Source organism: Pteropus medius, unplaced genomic scaffold (assembly GCF_902729225.1).
Source record: "Pteropus medius unplaced genomic scaffold, Ma_sr-lr_union100, whole genome shotgun sequence".
Lineage (NCBI taxonomy): Eukaryota > Metazoa > Chordata > Mammalia > Chiroptera > Pteropodidae > Pteropus > Pteropus medius.
Genome location: NW_024351730.1, coordinates 28,995,464 through 29,017,304, shown reverse-complemented (window position 1 = coordinate 29,017,304; position 21,841 = coordinate 28,995,464). Strand labels below are relative to the sequence as shown.

General features: G+C 36.5%; 1 protein-coding gene across 1 annotated transcript in view; it reads left to right on the top strand.

The window, feature by feature from the left end:
* The first annotated feature begins 1,189 nt into the window (after positions 1-1,189).
* Positions 1,190-21,841, top strand: part of RASGEF1B (RasGEF domain family member 1B) — a 590,398-nt gene continuing 569,746 nt past the window's right edge. Inside the window, exon 1 of the mRNA XM_039845559.1 lies at positions 1,190-1,277. Within this exon, the coding sequence (XP_039701493.1) occupies positions 1,251-1,277 (27 nt within the window). The 5' untranslated portion in view covers positions 1,190-1,250. The remainder of the gene's footprint in view (positions 1,278-21,841) is intronic.

Below are 21,841 nucleotides of genomic sequence, written 5' to 3'. Positions count from 1 at the left end.
AGAGCATTTGGGCTAAGACATCACTCAGTGTATATTTTGTGCTGAATTGTTCTGAACTAGTGACCGTATAACTATGGATTTTAAGACTCATTGAATTCTATTTCCAAAAATGCCTTTTCTAAAAGCAGTTCAAACTAAGATGCCATTTCTCCTTGGTATTAAGCTGTGATTATTAAAGCTTACTGAAAAACTCATTAAAAAATTAGATGACCCCACTGCTTTTGTCATATATGATTATCTTTTATTAATCATACATATAATACATGTTCATTGTAGATATATCAGAAAATAAAATAAATGCGAGAAAGGGTAGTAATTACAACACAGAGACCATAGTTGGTTGATAGCTTTCCAAATTCTTTAAGTATGTATGTACGTATCTGTGTATATGTATATATGCATATATATTTTTTATGAAAATGAGACCAAGCAATCTATTTCATTTTGAAACCAGAAATTTGTACTCATTATATTGTGACTGTATCTCAGTGCCATTAGCTCTACAATATCATTCTTTTGGTTGGCTGCATGATAGTCCATTGTTACAGTATTCTCTAACATTATTTTAAGTAGGCTGCTGTGAGACTCACATACAGAATAACACATTTAAAAGTTCACAGTAAACTATAAACCACTATACTAATGTAAATTATAATAATTATTCTTATTTGCTAAACTAGAAACCTTCTGTTTGTAGTTATGTTTTTCTGCTGAATCTATCACTTTAGTTTTTGTCTTTTCTGAGTCATCTATTCTGAAGAGGTTAAAATAACGGTAACTGAAGTTAGTGAAACTTTTCCTGCTCCAGGCAAGGGATTTGAATTCTGCTGCCCTGAAGAAAGCTCATAAATGAAGTTATGTGAGTTTAAGTCATCTTGTTTCTTTGGTGGGCTGGTGAAGCTGATTAAAAACTGAGCTCACTCTTTATAACTTCTTTATGCATGCTCATCTTTTTACATTCCTAATAAGAGATGTGAAAAAAAAAATGTGTTGACCACTACATACTTTTAGTGGGCAAATGTGCAGTGTAATTTCAGACATGTCAACCCTGTCTGACACCGCCTAATGATTTTGCTGTGCGAAGAATAATATTACCTGGAGGGGCTGTAATAACGAGCAATTTCTTTATCAATTATAGATAGAACTAGTCGGCGTCAAGGTCCAAATTGTTAGGTAAATTGAGTATAAGTCCCCAGTGATCACTGGTGTTTCTCCATGATTATCAGAGGATAGTTTCACTTATTGGATGAATGGAAAGCTGGGAAGGTAATTTAGGAGTGAGTATTTTTTAAGTGATATCCTTTGCCTTGTAGTGAATGTCTGCATATGGATTGGAATTCGTAGGATTTTGGGACTTGTGTGTTGAAATAATCTTTAATTAAAGAAGTTGTTAAACATTTGCATCCTTGCATTGCTCACAAAGAAGCTAAGACATACACACACATGAGTAATAATACAAGACACTGTTTGGGTTGGCAGCTGTAGACAAGGTACGTTTAAGTCTTTGACTATGGCGTTCATGATATTCAAGGCATTTTCCAACCTCGTAGATCCTTTAGGGGTTTTATCCGAGTCAGAAAAATCTCAGTAAAAGGAACAAAGCATTTTACTCAAGAGTATACACTTCTGAATTTGGCCTGGAAAAATGTGCATTGGTATCTAGCAGAGTATTCTTTTATTTTTATTTTTTTCAGGCAAGGTTAATAATGATTAATGTTTTATTTATAATGTTAGCCAGAGAAAATGCAAGGCTGTTACTTTCAGAAATCTGCCTGAGGAATTGGAGAGAGAGGATCTTTCCCCACCCTGGGAAAGATACTGTTCATTCCTGTAGCCGAAGGAGGCTCAGGAATACCTCTGGTGTGCCTTCGACCTACCTCACTTTCCAGGCTGCTTGTGAAATAGTCTTATTCTCCTTACCGTTAACCACCTTAATTAGATTATGTACTGGAGAAATGTATGTTTAACTGAAATTAAATATCTAGAAATTTATCGATGTTAAAAAACACATATAATAGTCCCCTAATCAACTTGCAATGTGGTAATAAAGCAAGTTAATCATGAAACTGACACAAATTGTTTAAATGTTTTTAATAATCCTGTTTAGAGTTTTGAAGTCTATTTCTGTCACTTATAAAACACAAATTTGCCTCCTGTGGTACTTACCATAGTGCTTGCTTTTCTTATTTATCAATTAAGCATTTTTGTACTGTTTTTACCTTATTAGAAGATTTCTTTTTGAAGAAGGGGGGTAACTTTTTATTACTGGTCGTTAAGATGTTGAACGTGACTCTAGACCAGCTTTCCTCCAGAAAATAGATTCTCATTATGATTTGTTTATTCATCTGTGATGTTTGACATAGTTTTTATTAGCGAAGCTGCCCTTTGTTCAATTTCAGTAGCTGCTTCCAAGTGACTTCTTTATATTTCTTTTCTTTAGTGAGTCTTCGAGAATGCCATGTCCCTGTTGTGAGATGTCACTCAGACATTATTGGCATGTGTCATTGAAGAAATAGTCCTGGGAAGGCTCAACAGGGAGGAGGGTCTATGCAGACACAATATCAACTGTGTCATCATTGCTCCTAATATTTCTTCTAGTGAATCCCACATATTATTTCCAGAGACTTCACCATTCTTCTCTGCTGCTACCTTTTACCTATTCGTTCCCTGGTCACCCTTTTTTGTCCCAACTATGGACAAGGTTATACCCCACCAAGAACGTAACCTTTTGGGAGAAACAAAGGAAATACATTATTTCTCTTTTTTCATATTTGATAGAGTGGTTTGGTATTTGGAAGTTATCATTGTAAACCAAAATTATTAAATCTTAATAGTATTTTCTAATATGTGTTTGAAAAATAAATATTATAGTCCTATAGCACAAAAACTTGTGTAATAATAAACTCTTAGATTGTTTTGTGATACATCACATTGTTTTCTCTGAGAATTCTTTGGCAGGGAGAAAATGACTGTCCTGCATATTATAAAAATAACTCATGTGCATTAATAAACAACATGGCAGTGCCTTGTACATCTTTGTCCTAGTTGAGGGCCTTTAACTTAGAATATCAACAAATGTTTGTTGAGTTCAATAAAGATAATTGGAAAACAGGCAAAACAATCACCATATGCGCATCAACAAACAAATGCACTATATGCATCTACAAGTACTGCACTCCAGATCCTTTTTCTCCCAAGGATAATGAGCATGTTTCCATATTTTATTGTAATCTTTGTAACTATCATTTCAACTATTTTTTTTCTAAGTGGAAATATCTTCATATCTTTTTTCTCATTATGACAGGAAGTATATAACAAATTCTAACTTTAAGAAATTTGTTGAGTGCAAAATGAAAATTTTTTATATCTTTACTTCTCAGAGATAATGTGTTTAATGATTTTATTCATTATTTGAAATATCTGCTTATTATTCCATTGAGCGGGTATAGTCATAGTTTACTTAAGTTTTTCATTATTATTGGATATTTAAGATTTTTCTACCAACTTTTGCTATTAGAAATACTACGTTAATGAATATCTTTGCACATAAAGCTTTTCCCATATTTATTTAAGATAATTTTTTCAAAATGGAATTATTGTGTCAAAAGCTATGAATGAACTTAAGGCCTTCAAAAAATATTTTCAAATTGCTTTCAAAATAGTTGTGCCCATTTGCATTTTCAACAAGGCTGAAAGTTTGAAATCTTGTATAAAAGTATCAGGTTCACAACACTGGTGCCAGTATAGAATATTATTCATGAAAGCACTTGCTAATTGCATGAGAAAAAAGCACTTTCCTATGGTTTCATTTTGTATTTTTAAAATTTCTATTGGAACGTTTTCCCATGTTTGTTTGTTAGTTGTCTTTTCTTTTGTAGATTGTCAATTTATATTAGTAGGCTATCAGAGTTGTGATATATATGAAACCTGTAAGTTGTAATAAGAATAATCATTTATTTACTACATAAGCTAAGTTTTTCTCAGTTATGCCTTTTAATTTTGATTTTTTTTTTAACTTCCGAAGTTTTCAAGTTTTAGATAGTATGACTACTGACGTTTTTGCAGAATTCTTCCTATTGCTTTTGAACTTAGGAATTCCTATGCTGTGAGTTTTAACTGCTTAACTTTTTGATCCATCTGGAGATTATTTTAGTTATGACAAGAAAGGAAGTTGGTTTGTTTGTTTTTCTCTGTTGGTTTGTTTTTCAAAATTTTATCTCATTTTCTCAGCATCATTTATTAAAGAATTCTTCCCCTCTCTGCTGATTAATGATGACTCCAATATCATACTTTCAATTTTAGGTACCAAAAGTTGGTACCAAAAGTAAGACAAGGTCTAATTCTGAGTTATTTATTCGTGCCTTTTATTTATTTACTTATGTATTACATGACTTTAACTACCACGATTTTATAGTTGATTTAGCATATAGTTATTGAGAGTTCAAATGTGTTGAGCTTAGTAACTTACTAATAACATCTCTTTTATACATTTTTATTTGACCTTCTCGCTTGCTTACTTTTCCAGATGAATTTTAAAATATTAAAAGTCTCCTCCACAATCCTGTTGGAATTTTAAATACAAATATAAGTTTTGGAAGTTTTGATATTTTTATAATAATGTTCCCATTTCCATTATTTAAATCTTATTCTGTAAATAAAGATTCGTGTTTTTTGATCATATACATACTTCTCGTGGAAGTTTTCCCTTTTTAATTTTTGTTATTTCTATCGTAGATAAAATATATTTTAAGATTATATTATTTAACCAAACTACTAAATAGGAATGCTACTGATTTAAAGAACTCTTTATGTTACATCTGGCTATTTTCTAAACCCTTTTCTTAGTTCTACTTGTTTTTGGAATTCTCTATTTGGATATCAAGGTAGTCATTCATCTGCAAATAATAACAATTTTGTATTTTCTTTTATTACATTCATAACTTATTTTTTCATAGAAATAATATGAAATAAAATGAAATATAGGTTAAAGAAAGCTTCCTTGTTTTGTGCTTGATTTTAATATTATTCCTGTAGAATTTCTTTATTAAGAAGACTGGTCGTTGGTTTGATATAAAAAATTGGTTGTTAGTTTGATATAGAAATAGCTTCTATTTGTTGGGTGCCAGGCACTGTGCTTTGTATACACAAGGTTAATAGTGGTTTTATTTGACCCTGTGTCTGTTTTACTTCAAAATGTTTTTTCTCTTTTTTTGTCCTATTTTTAAGCTAGTAACAAAATCAGGAATGGTGGTTAATTTCATCAAATGCCTTTTTGGCATCAAGGGAGTTTTATTTATTGATTTAATGATTTTATGAATGTGTATTTAATCCTTTGTATAAATTGATATTCTTCCTTATTCCAAGAAAAGGTTTCAATAACTTCCAAGTATTCATATACCAGGATAAAAATATAGATTACAAGTTGGGACAAATGATTAAATGGGTAATTATCTTATGGATATTTTTGTTTAGCTTTTTATTATAGCATTTTATGTTAAAAAATTTCTCATGACCAGGCCATTCTTACTTTTTCTGTTTAATTTTTTTTGGTTACCTTAGATGATATTTTGTTGAATTCTATTTGCTAATATTTTATTTTTTAATTTCACTCATATTCGTCAGTGAAAAAATTTTAACATCTCCTCTCTTCTTTCCTCTTCTGTACTCCCCTCTCCCACTTCCCTTTAAAAAAGTTTTTTGTGTTGTCTTTGTGAAGTTTTAGTATTAGGGCTGTATTTGCTTTTCTAGAATTAATTAGGTCATTTTCCATTTCTTCTTTACATTCTGGAGCTGGATCTATTACTTAATATGACACTTTCTGTTCCTAAAAAATCAAAAGACTTGTAAAACAGTGTGAGGTAGGAACACAAGCATTCTGGTAAATAGAGCAAGAAAAAGTGTGAGAATATAGTGTATATTTTTTATTCCCTGTAAATGTATGCCCTTTTTAAATTATTTAATTTCTCTTCTCGAGTAAGAATAATAACAAAGACCTTTGTACCTTTGAGATTAATCCGTATTTTAAATTGGAATTTTCCTGCTGCAATAATTACATTTACTGCTCTATCAGTTCAGACTTGATGGTCTGTTGACATTAGTGATCCTTGAAAAGCTACTTAATAGTTTATTATTACGTTTCTGGTCTGCTCATGGGACGGATCCACTAACTTTCCCCTTTGTTGGCATCTTAAGAGCATTTCATTGTAATGACTCTTGGGGCTCCCCAGAGGGCACATGTCTTCTTCCTTTGGAGGAAAGCATGGCACCGTCCTGAGAGCATGGGAGATTTGGAGATAGGTGGATCTGACTTTCCAAGCCAACCACTTCACTTATAAAAAAGGTCTTATTTTCCTCATCTGTAGAGTGGGACCTGCAATAAAATTTAAGCCATTGGTTTTAAGGGAAAATTTAATGAGAAAATCCTGTTAAAATGCTGAGCACTGGTTCTGACTCATAGCAAACACAATAAATGGTAGCTCTTCTTATTTCATATTCATTGCTTCTGTGAGACCAACAGTGTCAAAATGTATTCAGAGATGTAAAAAATGTTACCTTTTTAATTTAAAAATTAACTCGATTGAAGTATAATTTGGATACAATAAAATGTTTTCACATGTTTTGTTAAATGTGTATACAGTCAAAATATAGAATATTTCCATCTGCTGCTTCCCAAATCAGTCCCCATTTCCCAACCCCAAATTTGTCATTCCTAGAGTTTCATGAGAATGAAATTATATAGTGAGTCTCCTTTTTGAAAATTTCTGTTCAAATGTTTTGTTCATTTTAACTGGGTTATTTGTCTTCTTTTTACTGAGTTATAGGAGTTCTTATATATTCTGGATATAAGTCTGTTGCAAAATTCTTGAATGGACAGATGGGACACTGATGCTATAAGCAGGAAGCAGCACTTATTGATGCTGGCACTGGCTCAGTGGATTCCTACCCAAAGGCTGAGCCCCGATTTTAACATAATAGGCAGTTTTATACAGTCTTGTTATTCCTACACAGCTACAAAGATTAGGAAGAACATTAATTGGTTGGCAAACCATGAATCAACAGATGTGAGCTGGAGAGTCCTAAAGGTGGGAGAAGGGCAGTCAGGAATGAACTCGTTCCAACAGGAAATGGCCAGGCAGGGTCAGCCTGCCACAAGTCCTGTGTGTCAGATATATATACTGTGAATATTTTCTTCTAGAAGATTTGTAGGTTTTTTTTTTTTAAGTTTATTGGGGTAACATTGGTTAATACAATTATATAATTTTCAGGTGTACATTATAATTTGACGTCTCTATATTCTACTGTGTGATTACCACCCAGAGTCCAGTTTCCTTCAGCTACCATATATTTGATCCCTTTTAACCACTTCACTCTCTCCCAACCCTCCTATATTTGACCCCCTTTACCTTGTCTACCTCTTCCTTCCTCCCTTACCCCGTACCCTGTGGTAACCACTAGTCCATTGTCCATGTCCCTGAGTCTCTGTCCTGTTCATTTGTTGCTTTTAGGTTTATTTTATATCCCACATGTAATTGATATCACGTGATTTTTAGCCTTTTCTGTCTTATTTCGCTTAGCATGATTATCTTGAGGTCCATCCAGGTTGTCGCAAATGGCAGTATTCCATCTCTTCTTATGGCTGAGTAATATTCCATTGTATATATGCACCATAGCTTCTTTAGCCAATCATCTATCATAGGACACTTGGGTTGGTTCTATGTCCTGGCCACTGTGAATAGTGCTACTATGAACATCAGTGTACAAATATCTTTTCAGATATGAGTTTTCAAGTCTTTGGGGTAAATACTCAGTAGAGGGATTGCTGATCATATGGTAGATCAATTCTTAGTTTTTTGAGGAACCTCTATACTGTTTTCCATAGTGGCTGTGCCAATTTACAGTTCCACCAGCAGTGTGTGAGGGTTCCTTTTTCTCCGCATCATCTCCAAAATTTGTTATTACTTGTTCTGCAGATTATAGCTATTCTAACAGGTGTGAGATAGTATCTCATTGTGGTTTTGATTTGCTTTTCTCTAATAGCGAGTAATGTTGAGTATCTTTTCATATATTTATTGGCCACTTGTATTTCCTATACCCATTTTTTGATTGGATCGTTTGTTTTTTTGTTGTTATATAGTTTTTTAGGTTTATGATCCAGTTGAAATTAATTTTTATGAATAGTGAGGTAAGGATCGAGGTTTACTTTTTTCCCATGTGGATATCCAGTAATTTTATTTGTTATTGAACATAGATTGACCACATATGGATGGGTGTTTTTCTGCACTCTTTATTCTGTTTATTTGACCTATATGTTTATTTTTATGCCAGTAACCCTCTCTTTTGATTACTGTAGCATTATATTGTCTAGAAATCAGGCAGTGTGGATCCCTTGTTCTTCTTTTTCAAGTTGTTTGGCTATTCTAGGTTCTTTACATTACCATAAACATTTTAGAATCATTCTGTCAATTTCTACAGTTAAGTCTGCTGGGATTTTGATTGATATTATGAAGAATCTATAGACCAATTTGGTGAGAATCGACCACTTATCAATAGTGAGTCTCCTGACCATGAATATAAGTTATATATCTCTATTTATTTAGGTCTTTATTTTTTCTCAGTAATGTTTTGCTGTTTCCATTGTAGGGACTTGGGCCCATTAAAAAAACTTTTGTCCCTAAGTATTTAATATTTTTTGATTCTGTTATAACTGGTGGTATTTTTTAGTTTAAATTTGAATTGCTTTTCTTTAGAATATAGAAATAGATTTTTGAGTTTTGTCCTTGTTTCCTATTACCTTTTTAAATTCACTTATTATTTCTAGTAGCTTTTGTCTAGATCCCTTAGGATTTTCTACATGCATGAGCATATCATGTCCACTAATAAAGACAATTTTCGTTATTTCTAATTTGTATACCTTTCTTTTTTAAAAATTAATTAATTAATTAATTTTTATTTTAAAATTTAGTTTCAAGTATACAGTACATTGGTTAGACATCTATATAGTTCATAAAACGATCCCCACAATCGCTCCCTCCCTCCCCTGACCCTCCACCTAGCCAATGTATTAATGCTAACTGCATTCCCTATGCCGTGCTCCCCATCCCCGTGACCATCCATCAGCTACTAATTTGTACTTCTTTAGCCCTTCACCCATTCTCCCAGCCTCCCAAACCCCCCTCCCATCTGTCCGACACCAAATTGTCCACTATATTTGTGAGTCTGTTTTTGATTAGCTTGTTCTTTTTATTCCTTAGATTCCACATGTAAGTGAAATCACATAGTGTTTCTCTTTCTCTGTCTGACTTAAATATCTTCTAGCTCCATCAAAGCAATGTTTTTCCATCCCCTTCCTTTTAGTCTGTTTGCATCTTTTAAAGTGAGACTTTTGTATTTTTTTCTTCTTAAAAGAAGTCCCTCCAACATTTCCTGTAATACTGGCTTGGTGATGATAAATTCCTTTAGCTTATTTTTGTCTGGGAAGCTCTTTATCTGTCTTTCAATTATAAATGATAGCTTTGCTGGATAAAAGTATTCTTGGTTGTAGATCCTGGGTCTTCATGCTGTCAAATATTTTTTCCAAGCCCTTCTGTCCTGCATAGTTTCTTTTGAGGAATCAACTGCCAGTCTTATGGATGCTCCCTTATAAGTGAATGTAACTTCGTAAGAACTTTCTTCTTTATTTATTTTTTTGTTGAAGTTGTCACTTTATATTCTTGCTAGTGAGCTATAGAAAGCTTTACAAATGGACTTCTATTATTCTACCTGCCTTGAGAGCTGACAAATGCAATAGCCTAGATGTTTCACATGGGCTCTGCAATCCAATATCAAGGCCTTTCTTCCCAATAGAATTTAAGTAATGTAAACAACAAAAGGGCATGGGGGAATGCAAATGTGCAGAGCAAAGTCCTTAGGAGTAAATCAGTTTTGAGTGATGATCCAAGGGTTATGCTTGTGATGCTATTGAAGATTATTCCATGTCATTATTATCTCAGGCTATAACTGTAAAGTAATCTTAAAGATTGTCATTAGATTTGTCACAGTGGAATCTCTCTGGTAAAAGATAACCAGAACCTCCAGGGAAAATGTGTTGGTAACACTTAAAAATACACAAGAAAAAAATCTCTTAAGTTTACACTGAAGTGTGTGCACCCTTCTTTTGAGAGTACCATAGTCTTTTCCCAAGAAACTCCAGATTCTTCTAGTGTCCCATAATGCGTCCACTTATAGAAAGGGGTAACCATTCCGAGAATTAATACAGAGGCATCTTGCAATCAAAAATCAGCATGGATACATCATTTCTTTATGTATGAGACTCAGAAGTTCTGCTCTATTTTGAGGACTTCTTGAAAGCAAGATCTGCACACAGCTCAGTGTCTAGTATGTTGCAGGGGCTCAGGAAATGTTTAAAGAGTGTATAGGTATTTCAGTGAAAGAATGTGTTTGCTAATCTGACCAAAAGTTTTGATGTCAGAACTACTTGTATTCCATAATGAGATACAGCGCAGTTCCTGGGTTATAGATTTTTACTGTCTGAGGAACATTAACTCTTTATTGATAGACACATACTAGATGAATAAAGACAAGAGGGTTTGATGCCACAGGTCAGTGGTTTTCAAAGTATGGTCAATTTTCTATGGGCCAGCAGCATCAGCATTAGTTGAAAACTAGAAATGAAAATTCTCGGGGTGGTTCCATAGAGTAGTGGTTAGCATGTCTGCTTTACATGCAGAAGGTCCTGGGTTTGAGCCCCAGCAGAGCCATGGCCCATACCCCTGGGTGTGCCAGGCCCTGCATGTGGCAGGCAAGTGCATGGGAGGAGAAGCCCTGCCTCTAGAGATTCAGTTCTTAAGGGGCAACATCCATAGGTCAGGGGTGGAAGTGAGGGGGGAGGGGAATTAAAACAAAATTCTCAGGCCCTCCCTTAGACCCATTAAATCATAAACTCTAGATATGGGATACAATCTCTGGTGTTTTAACCATGCCTCCAGGTAAGAGGGATATGTGGTAAGGTTTCAGAACAGTGGTGAAGGATACACTCATCTAAAGAGCTTTTAAAACATTGATGGCTGGGCCCTACCCTAGATCAATTATATCAGAATTTCTGAGAGTTGGGGCTTGGGCATTGATGTTTGTTAAATATTCCCGAAGTGAGTTTAATATTTAGTCAGAGATAAGAACCACTGACATAGGGCACTGGTTTTATTTTGTTTTTTGCTTTTGGTTTCTGTTTTTGATTTATACTTTTTTATTGAAGAAAAATTTACAGAAAAGTATGTAAATCATAAGTGTGTATCTTGATAAATTATGACAAGGTAAACATACCTGTGTAACCAATACCTGGGCAGTCCCCTTGAGCTAATCACATCCTTTCCCACATCCTGTCATATAATTACTCTTCCAACTTATTACACTATTGATTAGTTTTACAGACATTTTAAAACTTTACTTTTATTTAAAAATTTTATTGTTTATTGGTGTGACATTGGTTAACAAAATTGTATTGGTTTCAAGTGCACAATTCTATAATACATCATCTATTGCATTGTGTGTTTACCACCCAATGTCAAATCTCCTTCTGTCACCATATATTTGACCTCCTTTACCCTTTTGTCCCTCTCCCCTTTCCGCCTGGTGACCACCATACTGTAGGACATTATTTTTTTTAAAGTATGGTCTGTATCACTGACATCAGAATCATCTGACATTCTCATTAATATACAGATTCCTAGACGCCCCCAAGAACTTTTGAGTCAAAATCTTTAAGGATAGGAGTGCAAATTTTTAACAAATTCTATATTTGTTAGAATATGAGAACTGTTAAAAAAGTCATTGCTACCACTTGTTGAGAATCTTCTGTGTGCCAATACTATTCTAAGTGTTCTTTACCTATTTATGTCATTTAATCCTTATGTCAGATCTTATCCAAAGATAGATATTGTTATTTTTCTCATTTTTTTTTAAAATAATTAAACTGAGGCTCACTGAGGTTAAATGACTTACTTAAGGTTTTATAGCTGGTGAGCACTAGACTCAGTCTCCAGAGTCTGTAGGCACTACCATTATCTTACTCTGTTTCTAGTATGGAAACTGAGTGAAAATGAAGATGAATCAGAATAACACTGTATCATCTCTAATCTTTTTATTTTTATTTTTAATAATTGATCTAGAATTAGGAAATATTCCAAATTTCTCTGAAGACCACCCTTTTTTATTCTTTTTTTTTTTTTGGTGTTTTTCATTTTTCAGGATTCCCATGTGAAGAAAAAGTCATTTGTGAAAATACTGTTGAAGTTTTAGTGACTTAATGTATTGTCCCTCTAAGTGGTTTCTTAAAAAATTTAATCTATTTAATGCAAAAACTGAAATTTGAATGTAACCGTTTCAGATAATAGTAGATGGGTCATTTCAGGTGGAAATGGGTATGTTTTGGGGCTTGGGGCCACATTAGGATTCACAGACTATTTCTTATAGGCAAGTGATTGTATATTATACTTCCTGGTCTGTTTGGTAAGAATGTTTGTCAGGTAGGAACTACCTTCTCATTCGTATTGAAATTTATAAAGCAATGTAAGAGTTGAAACTGGTAGTTTCATCTTTTTAGAACAGGGGTTGGCGAATTACAGACCCTAGGGCCAAATCCAGTCTTTGAGCTATGGATGGTTTTTACATTTTTAAATTCAAAATTTAAAAAGACTGTTAGTTTTTCTATTAGAACAACTGCCTGAGAATTGAAAATATTGCTTCTTATCTTCTAAAGCCTAAAAATGTTTACTGTCTTGACTTTTGAAGAATTTACTCATCACTGCTTTGAAAGATAATTCTGACGTTGCAACTTACACCAAAGAAAAGGAATGGATTTATATTTGTTAATAACACATAAAGTGTATTGAATTAAGATGTGTTTGTTGAATCGGTATTATAGTGTTTGTGGTACGTATACATGTGTGTGTAAACCAAAGGTCTGGGATCCTGTGCCTAGTTGTGTTCGTGTGTAACCCAGAAGGGCAGCGCCAGGCTCTGATGATCCTGGTTATCGACCAGCCTCTTATATACTTGAGCATAGCTGCCCTTGGGTGGTGAGGCAGTTAGGTTCGTCTCTTCCCATGCACATACATCTGTATTTTCAAGGGTCTACTTATTTCCTTCCTAAGAAGTCAGTAAGCATTCGATAACTATTACAAAGCAAAGCCTAAAGTTGGTTGTAATCTCTCAGACAAGGTTGGAGCTTGTTGGGAGAAATCAACTCTCAAAATCTGCCTTCCTAAGCTCCCCCCATTACTGATCAACTTCCCAGTGTCAGACGTTGGTCTCTAAGTGCTTTACATTATTTCATTTAATCCTCACAACTTTGTTGTGAGGCATCATTTAGCTTCCTTTTACAGATAAAGTAATGTGAGATACAGAGACTTTTCTTAGGGCCCTGTCTCTGATCCCTTAAAGCGAAATGCAGGGATAAGGGACCCGAACAGATGTAGCCAAAAACACAGAGGAAATCTCCATACTAAATAATAAACCAAGAGAGCATTATTATCCAAATGTCACATTTGTCTATCAATAGGAAATCTATTTTATTTCCCTAGAATGTGCAAGCAAATTAAAAAACAGCCTTAACGCCCAGCAGGATTTCGGAACAGATGTGCACATTCTGCTTGCTGCTCAGTTTTCAATTCATTCTGCAGGCCGCGGTGACAGGCCGGCTCTATGTGTGTAGGTGGGATAGGAAACTGCCCAAATGCCTGAGTTCTCCACAGCAACAACATGGAATTTAGGAATTTGAGTCAAAGGGCTTCCTTCCATTCCCAATCCTTTCTGGCAACTCAAATAACAACTTGAAATACATTTAACAAGGGACAAAGCCTTTGAATCACTAATTCGAGGAACACTTCCTAGCAGCCATTCCCCAAGGCTCTACTACTGATCTGTATGTCTTAATTCTCATACTTATTAGACTGTATAGACAGGGACTATGAGTTACTTTTCTATATTCCCAGCATCCATCACAGTGTCAGGCCTAAAATAAGTTGATTATTAAATATTTTTGAATGAATGAAAGTTATACTTATACTTAGGTGTAAATGACTAAGATCAGAACTTTTCCTGACAGCTAGTTTTGACAGGATCTGGGTGAGAAAGGGGCTCCAGGAGAGGAGGAAAAAAATCAAAGAGAGGAGGCTGAGACTATTAAATCAAACTTGTCTCCTTCACAATTTTCCTTGTAGCCCACCCTCTAACTTGGCTCACTGAGAATGGAGCTGCCTGAGCAATATGGGAAAAAACTTATGCACTTGTTCTTGTGCAAAATGAAAACCAATGGGTACAAGCCACTATGAGTGTTTCCTATAGTGTCCAAAGTGCATAACATGCTACCTAGAACTACGATCCTATGACAATAGCGAATCCCTCTTTTGGTCATTGAGTCTTAGCATAGTACTTCATTTTTTGTGTACTGGCAGTGATTTGTTTCTGTGACATGCTTTTAGGGTTTGATATTAGTGGTTAACCACATCACTAACTAAATCTGCAGTTCCCCAGGGGCCTGTTGTGGAGGTAATGCTATCCTGTACCTCGCAGGCTGGAATGAATGGCCTATCTAAAGCTGGCCAGGAGTGTTGGACCAGAAATGCACAGGAATTCATCCCTCCAGGGAGCAGTCCTCAACCAATGGCCAAAGAGAGTTTAGGGACAAGTACCCCACCCCCTTGCCTCTTTAGTGGTATGTCCCAGGGATGTGTGTTTCATACTGTTTCCCAGTTTCTCCATGAGATTAACCTTCAGTTGCCCCTAGTGGTAGCTACGTAGCCATCACAACTTTAATAGCTTCCTTCCCTTCTCTCTCTCACTTGCCACTCACCTATTGGAGGTGCGCTTCCTGCGCCTCCTGAAGAAACTTTTTGCCCTTGAATGGTTGCAAGGGTCTGCTTCTGGGAAATCCACACGAAGACAATGGGTTTTGCTCATTTACAAGTAGACACTAGTATCTTGTGGTCATCACTTAAAAACTGCTGGATTTGTTTTGCTTTGGTTTGTTTTTTGGCTAGGGTTAGGAAGGTTGCAGAATGGAGGGACAGGGATGAAGATGTATGGCTTTCCATTGACAGCTGATTTTCCTGGCTCACTGTGGACTATTAACTCATCATTATTGAGGGGTGAAGGTCCTCCTTGTCTAGTAGCAATTGCATCATTCAGGAAAATCTCCTCTGCTTCAAATAGAGTCCTTTGTGACCAGCCTATTCATCATTTTTTGTAAAGCCGATGTCGATGGCCTTGCTCAGGAGCACCTCCTCAGAAAAGCCCAGATGAGAAAAGCATTTAGCTTCCATTTCAGTCAGGTACCAGCACCCTTTGTCCTTGTCCTCATGCACTTCATTTCCCTCACCTGGGCAGTGTTGAACACATACCAGCATGTGGTAGGACATTTAGGTGAGAGGTAAAGAGTGATGCTGCTCTGCTTGGTGCAATGTGTCTCCCTGAGTTATACAGCTTTAGGAGCAACCCCATAGCAAAGGGTGTAATAAGAGCAGTGTCAGAGTATTATGAATGTGTCAGGATGATGAATTTACTGTAACCATATCACCATTGGCAGCACACAGAATGTACTATATCTCAATCTGTCATTTTTCTGTGGTCATGTATTGTGTAGGATCAAGTTTTTCTTCTTTTTTCTTTTGGTTTTGAGTGATGCTTATAATGGTGGTGGTGAGAAAGGCAGAAGTAGATAATGATTTTGGATAGCCTTGTTGAGTTAACTGTTGTTGCTAGGAGACAAGGGGTTGTGGGAAGGAGAAGGGGAAAAGAGGGAGAGGGAAGTATGCGGAAAACTGGGAAAGGGGATAGAAACAAGATTATTGTTAAAGCATTTAAATCCTGGGGTAAAATTTTTTATTTGCTCCCTTTTCAGGGTGAGCTTGCTCAAACCAAGAATAGGAAATTAGAAAATTTTATTTGCAGCCTCTATTGGGATGTCAATTTGGAAAACAATCTTTAGCATCATATGCTTTTCTCCATTGCTTTCAACTCTACCATGAACCCTCATTCACCCTGTGGCCTCTGGTCATTTCCTGGATCTCTCAGATACATGCCGTTGATAGACCGACTGCCACTTCTCTACATAGGGACAAGCAGAGGATTTGATGTAGAAAAGGCATCCTTCCACTTCGTGCCATGCTCCCTTATTCCCACTCTACTACTAGCATCTCACACAGGTCTATATGTGTGTATTTGACTTTCTTTGCTGAAAAGTTGGGGGACAATTAAAGAAAATTAACAGGTAGGAGTTGAAAATTTAAATGTGTATGATAAATATGACCTTTTAGAGGATCTAAGGGGAAAATAGGCAAGAAATGAAATCCTTCACTGTAGGGTACCTCTAGTAAGCTGGAGAATGGTCACATAAGGTTAATGTTACCTTATAATGAAAAGTCTTTGCACATGTGATTAGATGAAGATTTTAACATGAGGAGATTATCCAAATGGGCCTTAAATATAGTCACAAGTATCCTTATAAAAGAGAATCCCAAGGATATTATACACATAGAGGAGAAGGTGATGTGAAGATGAAGGCAGAGATTGGAGTGATACAGTCTCAAACGAAGGAATGTCAACAGCCACAAGATGCTGGAAGGGGTGAGGAATCTGATAGAGCCCTCTTGTGGGTATACCCCTGTCCTCAGAATTATTCCTGTTTCACATGAGTATTGCCAAGCCCTTTTTGGGAAACCTGACACCTATTTCTAGGGTCTGATCACATCCTAAGAACCATTTTTCTGTCTTTCCTCTTGAAATCTCTTTTCCCAAGTCCAAGAGGTCAGGCCTTTTGTAATGACAGCCACCCCATCCAGGGAGATGCAATAGTGGATCTGAACACAATAGGTCTGCCTAGATGGACATGAGGACTTTGGTACTCAGGTCTTACACTATAGTCCAAAGTGGACAAGGGTTCTCCTTTTGTGTCCTCTTCAAGATCTTACGACCTATTTCTTCTCTCAATTCACACACACACCACACACACACACACACACACACACACACACACCCTACCTTTTATGGACAAATGTGAATTCCCAGGAACAGTGCAGTCTAGACCTATAAGGATAAGGAGAAAAAAAATTCCCTAAATGCTTCTTTGTTTGTTTGTTTGTTTCTTTTCAGAAAAGGAATTTTTTTTTTTTTCATTTAAGTAACTGAAAATAGGAAACCAGAAGTGGGATGCCCAGGCTGGGATGAATAACGGCTACATTCTCCTTGGCAGAACAGGGGGAGAAACTGGCCTCCACATTCACGAGGGTCAACATAGGCTCCCCCTGCTCATTCTGCTGCAGCATCCTAGGGGCAGGGCCCCACCTTCCTTGAGACTAGGGCAGTTGGCAACCCAGCCTGCTTTGCCCCAGGCCCCTTCCCCCAAGAGCACCTTGGAGAAGGTGAGTGTGGGCAGAACAGGAGGCAATGAAGATGAACATTCGGTGCTGGTAGCAGCAGGAATGACAGGTGTCTAAGAACGAAACGTTAAACAAAAACAACACAACTGTCCAGAGGTAGTTTGTGAACAGAAGAAAGACAGAACCAGAACCTTGGGGGTGGGGAGGAGCAGAAGGGTGGGAGTGGACAAGGCTAGCTCCTTAGTAGTGCCCCATGTGAGAAAAGGGGAAACCTGAGGCCTAGTATAGAAGCAGATGGAGTAGGGGTTGAAAAACCTGCTTTCCTTCTTGTGCCCCAAGAGGGCTGTCCAACCTAGTGCAGGGACTAGACAAGGTCGGGAAGGAAGAAAAGTGGGTGTGAGCCACATTTGGTGAGATATAGGTTGGTCGGGAGTATCTTGGGGCCAAGCAGCCCTGTATCCATTGGCCATACCTGCTGCTGCTGCCAGTACAGTGGAGTAGGCACGTCAGAATGAGATGGGGCTTGGACCCGTTTTAAGGCCAGAGAGCCCTCCTAGGCCCCTTAATGGGAAGCTAGAGGAAAGAGTAGGAGAGAAGGGACCTCCAAACCAGGAGCCCAGTCATCAATGTCTCTAACAATGAGAGTGGGGATGCGGCAAGTACAGGGTGTGGCTAAGTGGGAAATTAGCTTCATCCAGGAGGGTGAGTGTGTGCACGTGGGTGAGAGTGGTTTCTGGAAACCGAGACCAAGGAATACGGCTCCCTACAATGTGCCCTACAATGGCTGGTGTGCTGTGTAGTGTGGGGGTGAGGGTGCCCTAACTTCTTTTTAATTTGTAAGATGTGCTGCTATCCATCAAGTCAGTCCACTGTACTATTATGCAAAATAATATTGGTTCCTTTCCTTCATTCTCTCTTTCAGATTGTTCCCTGTTGGCGTCTTCTGGGAACAAGCAGAGGATCTGGTGCTAGACACTTTTGGTTTTTCATGGCTGTCCCCTTATTTACCTAAAGATAAGCACTGAGATAATTGCCTTGATAAGGACTCAAAGTTTTATTCGAGTTTCTGTATAGCAGAAGGGAGGTGAGAGACTTATTTTTCCAGTTCACTCAGTTAACTGGACCTGTGGGAGTCAGTTCAGAAGGGGCTAGGAGAGAAGAATTAATCTCATTAAAGGAACAGGAAGGTCTGGTTCAATTGGAGGTTGTGTTGGTAGTTGATTGCTGGTGAGGTTAGAGGGAGGGCTAAAAGTTCTCTCGCCTGAAGACATCTTAACCTTCTCATCAGCATACAATTGTTCTAACTCCCCTTTCTCCTTGATTTGTAATGCTCACCTTTATCAAGAGCCTTTTACACTACAAAAAGGGAGGTGTTGTCTCCAGAAATCTGGTTTCCTGGAAAGCAAGATGGAACCTTGTTGAGCTGTCTTCTAGAACTCTGGTCCAGAACACGTTAGTTATGCATGAGTTTCCTTCCTTAACATCTCTATCAGTATTGTTAGGCTTCTTAGTCTTGCCAGTTTCAAATGTGAAATAGTATCTTACTCTGGTTTTAATTTGCATTTTCTTGGTTGTTAGTGAGGTTAAGCATCTTCTCATATGCTTATTAGCTATCTGAATTTTTCTCTTCTACAAATTGCCTGTTAATAGCCTTTGTTCTTTTTCTATTTGTGCAATTTAGGTTTCTCATATTGATTTGTGTATTTAGGATGCAAATATATGTTGAAATATCTTAGTGATGTTAAGATAGTAATATAGAAGTCCCTGAATTTGTTCCACCTTCAGAAAAAGACCAATTAGCAACTGTCCATAGACCAGATGCCACTGTGAAAATCCCGGAACAGGAGCGAGGCTGAAGCATTCCTCTGGACAATAGACACTGTGACAGGCCGCATTAGAAGGGTAAAAGGAGCAATTATGCTTTGAATGCATTGCCCTCCCCCAGGCCAGCACAATGATGCACGAAGGCCCACTCAGTCTGTGGTTTCTCCAGTAGGAGAAAGATAACTTAAGATGGACATTCAGCTTCCCTAGTATTCCGAGATGGTTTGTGAGAGGTTCACTGGGGTCTTACCTTACAAGGATCACTGGGAAGCCGGTAGCCTCTCCTGAAAGTGGAGTCCAGCCAATGGCACAATCTGGTTGGGGCACAGCCAGGAGGAATTTCAGAGCGTGGTCTGCAGCTCTCCCCAGATGTGGGATCCAACCAGTGGTATGGCTGCACTGCTGGAGAACACAGCCTGCAATCCTGCTGTTTGGAGGTGATTGCAAAGCCCAGCCAGTGACCCCACCTGACCACAGAACACAGCAGCAACCCTGTCCCACCAGGGAGCCCACCCAGCAGCCCTACCTGAACATGTGTATGGAGCCACAAAAGACCTCGAATAGCAAAAGCAATCTGGAGAAAGAAGAACAAAGCTAGAGGCATCACAATTTCAGATTTCAGACTGTCCTCTAGGCTATCAAACAGTATGGTTCTAGCATATCAATCAAAATGGTATCGTACTGACATAAAAATAGACACATAGACTAATGGAATAAATTGAGAACCCTGAAATAAACCCACACTTATATAATTAACTAATATTTGACAAGGGAGCCATGAATACTCAATGAAGAAAAGATAGTCTCTTCGATAAATCATCATCTGTTAGAATGGCTATCATAAAAAAGATAAGAGAGAATAAGTGCTGGTGAGGTTGTGGAGAAAAGGGAACCCTTGTATAGTGTTGGTAGAAATATAAATTGGTACAGCCACTATGGAAAACAATATGGAGGTTCCTCAAAAATTAGGAATAGTACTGCCATATGATCCAGCAATTCTACTTCAAGGTATATATACAAAGGAAATGAAATCACTATCTCTAAGAGATATCTGCACACCTATTTTATTGCAGCATTATTTATAATAGCCAAGACATGGAAACAACCTAAGTGTCCACTGAAGGATGAATGGATAAAGAAAATGTAATATACATGTGTGTATGTGTATATATATATATATAATGGAATATTATTTAGCCATAAAAAAGAAGGAAATCCTGCCATTTGATGACAGCATGGGTGAAACTTGAGGGCATCATGCTAAGGGATATAAGTCAGGCAGAGAAAGACAAATGCCATATGATCTCGCTCATATGTGAAATCTGAAAAATAACTAAACTCATAGAAACAGAGAGGATTTGGGGTTGCCAGGGGCTGGAATGGGGTGGGGGAAATGGGTGAAGGTGTTTGATACCCTTTGATTGATTGAAGGTGGTCAAAGACTACAAACTTTCCATTATGATATGAGTAAGTTCTGGACATCTAATGTACAGCATGGTGGCTATAGTTAATAATACTGTCTTGTGTACTTGAAAATTGCTAATAGAATAAAATTTAAAAGTTATCACCACACATACAAAAATGGTAACTATGAGAGATGTTAACTAACCTTATTGTGATGATAATTTTTCAATTTATGTATATTAAATTATGTATACCTTAAGTTTACACTTGTCATATATTAATTATATCTCAATAAAACTAGGGGAAAAAGAAATGTCTTCTCTGAGTCTGTGGCTTAATTTTTCACTTATGTTTTTATTTTTTGTTACATAGAGTTTTAAATTTTAATGTGATTTAATTTGTCAATCTTTTTCTTTATGGTTTGCCTTTTTTTCTTATTTGAGAAATCTTTTCCTACCCTCAAATAGTGATATACTACTATATTTCTCTCCAAAAGTTTTAGATTCTTTTTATGTTTACATCTTTTAATCTATGTGGATTTTCGTTTTTGTATACAATGTAAAGTAGGGATCTAAATTATACATATTTTTTTCATTTGGAGTCCACTGTCTTAGCATTATTTAATTTAATTATAATACCACCTTTGTTTATATAAGTGTCAGTGTACACACATGTGTAAAATACATATGTGTATATATATATATGTAAATGCCATATATAAAGTGTCTGTTCTATTCCACTGATCTGTTTCTTTCTGCTCTAATACTCATTGTTTTAATAGTTACAGCTTAACATTAGTAAGCCTTGAGATCTAGAAGAGTAAAATTCTCCTTCTGCTCTACCATCTTCAAAATTGTCTTGGATATCTTTCGCCCTTTACCATAGTTTTGCATGATTCAGAGCAAATGAGAACATATTATGTGTGCAATTTTATAACCTGATAGTTTTTCAATTAACTTAACAGAAGATTTTAAAGTTTTTAAAATCTTGACTAATTTTATTTAGGATAGTTCATACTATTTTCCTGTTTGCTGAATTAATTATTTAACCATTCCCATATTGCTGGACATGTAGTTTATTTTCATGTTTTCTTATTATAAATAATAATACTATAATGAACATCTTTATGCATAAAGCTTTTTCCATCTTTAGGATGATTACACTAGTGTTTAGTCCAGAAATGGAATATAATTAATAATTTGATTTTCAAAAGAATTTTACATTCTCACCAGGAATTTTTG